This window comes from Limulus polyphemus, unplaced genomic scaffold, assembly GCF_000517525.1.
Source record: "Limulus polyphemus unplaced genomic scaffold, Limulus_polyphemus-2.1.2 Scaffold8866, whole genome shotgun sequence".
NCBI classification, from domain to species: domain Eukaryota; kingdom Metazoa; phylum Arthropoda; class Merostomata; order Xiphosura; family Limulidae; genus Limulus; species Limulus polyphemus.
In genome coordinates this window covers 14785-23498 of record NW_013674476.1, presented here as the reverse complement: position 1 = coordinate 23498, position 8714 = coordinate 14785, and the positions used below count along the sequence as shown (strand labels likewise).

The 8714-nt window shown below is 35.1% G+C and overlaps 1 protein-coding gene across 1 annotated transcript in view; it reads right to left on the bottom strand.

The window, feature by feature from the left end:
- Positions 1–6738, bottom strand: part of LOC111083280 (Bardet-Biedl syndrome 7 protein homolog) — a gene marked incomplete at its 3' end in the record, with an annotated part of 10867 nt that extends 4129 nt beyond the window's left edge. Inside the window, exons 1-2 of the mRNA XM_022379676.1 lie at positions 6712–6738; positions 5429–5497 (exon numbers count right to left, since the gene is read on the bottom strand). Coding sequence (XP_022235384.1) covers positions 5429–5467 — 39 coding nt within the window. The remainder of the gene's footprint in view (positions 1–5428; positions 5498–6711) is intronic.
- Positions 6739–8714: the final 1976 nt, after the last annotated feature.

The following is an 8714-nucleotide window of genomic DNA, read 5'->3' as shown; positions in this document are numbered from 1 at the left end:
AACAACATGAATCTGGTAAGGTTCTGCAAACAGTAAAACAATAACCGGGTCAGAAGTTCCTTCAACAAGTGGTTCCCATATATTCTACATTATTAACAACATGAATCTGGTAAGGTTCTGAAAACAGTAAAACAATAACCAGGTCAGAAGTTCCTTCAACAAGTGGTTCCCACATATTCTACATTATTAACAACATGAATCTGGTAAGGTTCTAAAAACAGTAAAACAATAACCAGGTCAGTTCTATCCCATATTATTAACAGCATGAAACAAAAATGTTCCTGTATTTTAGACAGGACTCACCTCTCCACAAACCAGATAGCCAACATAACCTGCACCACTGCCAAAAAGTTTTTGTTGTGCCAAGCCTTAAACTGAAATACCCACCCCTAAATAATATAATATGTACAGCACTAGTTTACGATGCACTATACCCCTCCACCAATAGGATGGCAACACATTCTCCATACACAGTACGCCCCATGAGCACTTTCTGTGTAACGAAAGCTTATTCTCAACAAGGCAAAGATACACACCAGAAGAAGGGATAAAGGGTGAATGGTCCTGTGAAGAGGTGAGTATAGATCTGAAATACATTTTTAGGTAAGGAAAATATTCATTTGAGAACTCACCTTTCCACAGAAAAGATAGCCAGAATCATACAGAAAAGACAGTGAAGGAACTAGGGTTGATAAAGAAATTAGAAAGATAAGCCCCTTTCTGAGAATACTGACAGAAAGTGAACTCAAAGTGTGGGGGCAGACCTAGTGGGAGAATCATGCAGAGAATACTCTTAATCCAATACAAGTGGTAGTACAGATAGGTACAGCTAAAAGAACCTCTTGCATGGTGCCATTGCACAGGGGGAAAGAGAGAGTAATGACTACTCAACCAGTCTGTATATACCAGGGGGTCGGCAGCCAATAAACATGTGGTGAGGCCAGGGAAATAAGTCAAACCGAACAGTACATGAGAAATACTTGTGATATATTTATCATAATATGCTGGTGCAGGGATGAATCATCTCTGAGGAAAATGTAAGACCCATCCAGCTGGACACAACCACCAGGAATGGTCTAGTTCTTAGTGTAGGGGTGGTCTATATTACTTTTCCTGGTAAACACTCCTGTCCTACTTCCAACGTATCCACTCTGTCTCATACAATGAAAAACTCTCCATATAGACTTCCCCAGTGACTTGATACTGAAAAAGCAAGCATTCTCCCACTCCACTAGAAGAAAACAGAAGGAATTTGAGTAGGTAAGAACACTGGACATTTGAGAGGACTAAACAAGAATAATCTATCAGTTACATAAGGCTCCACACTTGCTGTGAGTATGTTTTCCTGCCCTGACACTAAGCCAACTCTTCCTGTTCCTATTCGCAGTAACCCATTACACATCCTCTCAGTACAAAGCAGCATTTGAACACTATCTGTTATCCCTTACTCTATGCAGATTTCAAAAAATGTATTCTTTGTATTTAGTTTATATGTCACCAGTATGTGTGTGTGTCTATACACACATATATATATATATATATATATATATATATATATACACAGTATAAGTTAGATAACACGACGAAGAAAATAATCAGAGTCTGAATGATTATACAGAGAAAAGGAGGGCAACATCCGATCACCCTCCTGAGCAACCCAAGTCTTGGTATAAAATCAACCTGTAAATGAGTGTAGGAAGCATCCAAGTCAAATATATTAGTTTGTTTGATTGTTGCTAAGCACAAAGCTACACAATGAACTATTACTTACTGCTGAGCTACTGGAAGGCATACGTCTTAATAGAAAGATGGTCAAAGGTTTGAATGGAAGTCATGTAAGAACCAGAGAACTAAACAGAGGTTAAAGTACCAAAGAGGAGCCAAATGAGGAAGAGGATAACTAATTAGAAATGGTCAGAAGAAATCATTAAGAACTAGAGATGAAAAGGAGACTGAACAAAGTAAAAGGTGGAAGGTTTGACAAAGCTGCCCTGATGCCAGTGATTGCTGACCACACTCAAAACATCAAATAAAAAAGGAAGTGAAATGAGGAAGAGTCGGACATCTGAGAGGAAGAGAGTGGCAAATAGACCAACATTAAGAAATAATTTACTTGTAATGATAACTTGAAAAGGTGGACAGTTGACAAGAACAAGCAATAAAAAAGCTTGACAATTTTGTAAGAGACTGGACAAAAACCACATGTGAAGATAAAGGTGTGGAAAATCATGGTGAAAGTTAGAATTTTCCTATACTGAAAATGTGTTTCCGATAGGTACTTACCTTCACAATATTAACTATAGTCTTTCAGTGATGCCCTCTATATGCAAACTTTTTCTGCTCTCCCCTATTGGAATTGCAAGATTCCAACATGTCTCTCCTGCAAATCATTATGCATTACCTCCTCACCAATAGGAGCAGTTTATACTCACATGACACATGTGACTCCCTCTACACTACTCTACCGAATTATCACTTTGAAGTTCGGCAGAACATGTTAGAACTGAAGAAATATGGGGAGGAAGGGTGGGAAGAGTCAGCAGAGGTAAGTACCTATCAGAAATACATTTTCAGTATTGGAAAATTATAATTTCCAATACAGTGCTTACACTAATAAGGAGGAGGAGCTAGTATGAGGGAACAACAGAAGTACTCCCCAAAAGTATCCGAAAGATACCACTGGAAATGAGAGATACAGGTATACTCTCCGCCCAATTGTGGAATATGTAAGATATAAGGGCAGAAAATGAGAGGAGCACATCCAAGTGGGAGAGAATGTAGCAAGAAAGATATCCTAACCATAGAAATATACTGTAACTCAATCCTACAATGAGGAAGATGGGTAAATAAAGGATGTGCCCCTAGGTGTAGAGTAGCTACGGCACAGCAGACCATACTCGGTAAATCAACTACATCCAAAACCTACCTGAAGGATACCTACATCCACACGAGGGTAGGATGAGGATCATACCGTCTTCCCCTCAAACCCAAGAACTGGAAGATTGATAACCACTATGATTTCTGGGTATGACGTGTGGATTAGCTCTGAGCTACTGATCTGGGAACTTGTCATCCAGTATCAAAACAATGTCTATCACATGTAATCAACTCCCCTAACCATGAAACAGGCCGGGACCATCCAAATGGCAATAACATTCTTGTAAGAAGAGGACGAGGGATAGCCGAAGACAGAACTGGAACAATCCCATGTACCACCGCTGTGACCCACAACGCAGACAGAGGAAACTGAAGGAAGAAGATAGACAACCCAAAAACCTTTGTGAGGACTTGTGTTGATCAGTTGATCGTGCAATTCCAATAGGGGGTAACAGAAGGCTTGTGGCATGCATAAAGAAAACATTTGCATATAGAGGACAGCACTGAAATAGAATAGCTAATCTTGTGAGATGAGGTAAATACTGTATGGGAAAATGGACAATTGAGACTGACATAAAAAAAAGACCTCCAAGTCAAAAGACACAGAGGCTTCATGATCACCAAGAGGCAAAGTAGTAGAAATGAGAATTGTGCTGGCCAAAGATAAGCAATGACCAGAACCTGGCAAGGAGTGCTGTGAATTACAGGCAACATCTTGGGAAGAATCCAAAGAGGAGAACAGGTATACAGAAAGAATGTGAACCAATCCATACTCAGAGGAAATACCACATGGGCCATGAAGTCTGGGAATGGTTAACAAAAAAATGGAAGCTTGGTGTAAAGGGCAGTTGTAAACTCATCAATGATAAGACTCCCAAAGTGGGAACAACTCAAAAATAACACAGGGAAATGTATACACCACTCAGTTGGAAGTATTTAGTCCAAATGATAAAGTTGATCTGCCACTAAATTCAAAGCTCAGAGAACATGGAAGGCCAACAACCCAATGTTGTTGTCATGAACCCAAGGGGGGGCTTGAGAGCAAGAATGCAGAGGTCCCAAGAGCAAATATACCTCCCACTTGAATGATGTAAGTAACAAACAGTTGTGTTGATGAAATAGATTAAAACAGAATATTCAAACAGCTGTAACAAACAATGGTGGCAGGCCTATTAACTGCCTAAGTCACAAGGACAATGACATGAAAAGACCACTCTGCAAGAGTCCAAACACCAAAATGGTGAAGATATCCAGAACCATGCCCCTCCTGGTTCTGGTGAGTTTGACAAATTTATTGATATCCCAGCAAATCAGTCAGTTAAAAGGTTCAAGTTTGAGATTCTTACTGACAATTACTCATTCTTTGTTTTTCTAAGTTGGTAGAAATTCCAGCAGCCTACTTTAAAAGTTAGACAATTCTGAAGGGAAGAAATCAGAGTTCAGGCACATAATATGACACAAAAGAAGATTACAAGTGTTTTAAACATTTCTTTTTGAAATTAAGAAATTAAAACTTGGATAACATAAAACTTTTAACTACAAACATTTTTATACAAAATGTATTGAGATACATTCATATCAAAGTTTTCTTCGTTAAATTTTGCATATGACACTATAAAGGTGTTAACATTTGTGAAAGTACGACATTTGTACACACAGAGTAGACATTTGATCCAGACAAATCTTCAACCCTCTTGTCACGTAGGGGTAGTTTAACTGTATGCCATTATTCCTCTAAACCACACAGAAAAATCTAAACTATCAATAATCATTAATCTGTCCAAAACATTGGCATAAATAACAGGAACAAGTCTCAAAAATAAACCCCACATCATGAAAGACATCTCTATAAAGAACCCACATGTTAAATTAATTAGTACATGAAAAAGAAATGCAATACCATTGTTGCAAATGAGATCTTCTGCACGGTTCATTAAAAACTACTAAAATAACAAATACTCCTTCATCTAACATCATCTCCTTTTTCCTCAAAATATCTTTGCTACAACAAGTAAAATACTTCTTACATATCAATCTCTTCTTTTCACTTCCATGGGCCAACAAATCTACAAGAGCTAATCACAAAATTTCAATTTCATTAAATGTACTGAAAATTATTTAAAACACCTACATATAAACTTTCCTAAAATAACCTTCTAAAATGTATTAACTATTTAAAAACTGTTAACTACTTTCTGCAAGATAGATGATTAGCAACTTTGCCAATTATCATTAGATGCCGATTAATAAGCACATTTTACTCATCACCTTTGTATGTTTATGTGTTTGGCTCACACCAGTAAACACATGCTGTTATGGATCATCAAAAAATACAAAACCTGTCTATATATCTTAGGGAGGTTTTAAGGCCATGTTAAATATGTCACTTTATAAAACAGTTAAAAATTTCTAATCAAGTTTTAAAATTACTTTACTGATATGCTAAATGTACAAATAACTATATATATTATAAAGTTCACAATATTACCATTAATTTGTATATACAGCAAGTATTCTTAGTACAGAATAACACATCATTTAGACATATTACCTGCAAGTAGTCAACACGGTTTAGGTTAAGTTCCATCATCTTGAAAGTTCAATTATGTTAGCAGTGTTCCTGAAAGATAATAATGGAACTTTATATAATTATTGAATGATGTCACAAGATTCCATAAAACTCAATTACATAACTTACAACAATTACAATAAACAAAGTAGCCTTATATCTTTGTCCTGATTCACCTGTTGTGGTGATTAGTCTGGAAGTTCTTGAAAATATCATGCCAGCTACAAATTTTAGTTCAACATAAAGCAAACATACATCATCAAAATATACAACAGCATTAGGATTCATTTTTGAAAATATGACTTTTAAACATATTTAGACACTAGAACAACAAACAGATCAAATTAAATCTTGTAAATTATTTAAACCTCATTGGATTATGGCTGAAAATGCTGCTAACAGCAAGAGTACCCTACTGATTAACCAGTACACTCTTATAAACAAGAATAGTATGTTAAATTATCTACAGTTATTAGTGGGTTTATTGTTACTTCTTATCTATTTAAGTAGTTTGCTTTGATCAAAAGTTAACGATAAGAACTATTTACAAAAGAAGCACCAAAGTAATGAAAAAAAGCTACCTTAATAAAACTATAGTGTCAAAATATCAAAAATTGTAGCCATGCTGCCCAACATTAGAGGTGCTCATAACATTACTTAATGAACGAACTGTCGAACAGAAACAGCAGATTATTCAATTTTTAATGAACTGTAGATGGAACAATAGTGGTTGTTAATATTAGCATAAAATTTAATTTTATAAAACAAATTACTTTATTCAATTTAATTTCAATACCACTTGTAAATTGTATTTGTATAGTAGTATCACTATTACTACTTCTAAACATAAATCATTAAATCTATAAATATAAGATGTAAACTGCTTAAATTTAGTACATTTCTGAAGCAAGATACTTATGTCTTATTATACAATACACTACTTTTAATACTCAATAATAATTAATAAGTTTTAATTAAATCTTTCTTTAGGCTTAGCCAACCTTTAATTTAACTTGCCCAACACTGCAACTTCAATGTTCAAGTGCAACAGGCTACACTATCTTCAACTTATTCAAGTTCTTGCGATATTAATGAACAATCAGAACAGAGCTTAATGTTGGATAGGTTTTAATTTTTTACTTCATTAGAAATAAATCTAAGTATTTATCTGTTCTCAAGCGTCTAGCCTACTCGTTTAGTCACTGTTAATATTATTAATTCTTAGTTTTACTTGTTTTATTTAACTTTAGGTATCAATCACTCACAATAGCACCAAAACAATTCTCCTATCGCCACCTGACTTATTCCAAATAATATAAATTTTACGCAAATAATAACATCTTATTTAGTATTGCTAATTATTTGCATATATATTTCTAGAATGTCTTAATTAATAATAAGTTAATCTGATATAGGTGTCCAAATGGCAGTGTCATGAAAGCTTTTCAATATCATACAGTTATGAAAAATATTAATAATTTGTTATATTTCTCATTCTGCCGTAGAAAAAATCAATAAGAAATTAATTAATGTAGTTGAGGACTTACGGTCTTTATAAGTTGTTGGATTTTCACTTCCTGATGTGTTTTTTAAAATATTGTTGCAAGCTTTCGACTCCATAGTTAAAGTCCACTTACTCTGGTAAATTTTATAATGAGAAACCCTCTTTGAGACTAACAGAAGTTTAAACACAGATTGAATGGGTAATAAAGAAAACTTTATTACAATAAGAAATGTCATACCTGATGATAAAGAAAATTTATCCAAACGTTGTACATTTGTAACTGTGTTAAACATGTAAGGAAGTTTCTTCGTTATCCAGCAGTCTATATAAATGTTGCACACGCCAGCGACTAGAAACTCATATCACTTTGGCCCTGTGTGAATGTCCTTTGGGAATGGGTAATACAGTCTCGAGAGGTGACGTATAGTATTGTACAAATTGGTATGAGTTAGGAGCTTTTCTCCGTGCAAATGTTATTTTAAACAGTTGGTGATATATGCAGCATTAGATTCTGGTATACCGCAATTTTATCCATTTTGTCAGAATTTGGAGGCTAAATCAGAATTCATCTTATCTTTTTGCATGAGCGAATGAAAAAATATTTTTTTTTCTCTATTCCGTGTGGACGTGTAGATTTTTGTCTACTCCAGCAGCCAGTGAGAAATCATTGGATGGAATACACCGTATTGGCTCAGCAGAAAGTCAAGGACATATATCTCTAAAAATCAGTGTATGTGGGTAAAGCACATATAACCCTTTGTGTAGCGTTGTGAGTAACGACTTACTCAGTTATTGTAAATTATATATAAGTATATGACAGAGTTATTGTGATATATATATTCACTTATGCACTTGTTTTTCCTTTGCTGTCCAATGTTCGAAATTATTCTGTTCATAACATTTCCAGCAACTATATTTTGTGAATGGTTTAACATTTATCTGCCGGATACCAGTAGGCATACCACACTAGTTTGAGGTAGCTTAGAATTATATGGCACAACCCATTAGTTAGAATATTGTTGCGTATCTGCTTGTTTGTTAATTTCCGGTAGAAATTCTTTCCGAGGAACTTCAACGATACAAGTCCTTTCTAGATGAAACCAGTTTATTCTTTCTCGATACAAACTTTTAGTACACAGAAAGTCCACAGTCAATACGTTTATCGTCACTTTAAACTTAACAACTTTTATAATACATGCTATAAATCACAGCGATTCACAATATCGATTACGAGTGCAAAACACACAATAGCTCGAAACAGAATCGTAAATTACTCGAAACTCACCGTGACTATTGTTCGTTAACCATACATTCTGTTACGTCTCCGTTTGTTAATTGATTTTTCCGTAACTTCGTTCCGACGAAACTTAAGCGACACAAGTTCTTTACTTAATAAAACTGGTTTATTCTTTCCGAATACAACTCTACGATACACTCAACTTCAACAATCGCGTTATAACAAACTATAATAACGAACGAACGTTAACTACAACAATACGTCTCTCTCTGACTGCAGTTCAATTACTCACTATCTACCCAGACATTACATTCCCCTCTTTTATATACCAGCCTACCCTATCTAGCAAATACTAGAGCATTCCTGAAAGAACAAGATAGTTCTAGAAACTAGAGGGCGCCACACCAGTCACGTGACCTCGATGACGCAACAATACGCTCAATTTTATTATTCCTATATTGTTTTGTTGAAGATATTTTTGCCTTGTACTGTGTCTTTTCTGACGGAAAATTCTGACTAGTACTAGT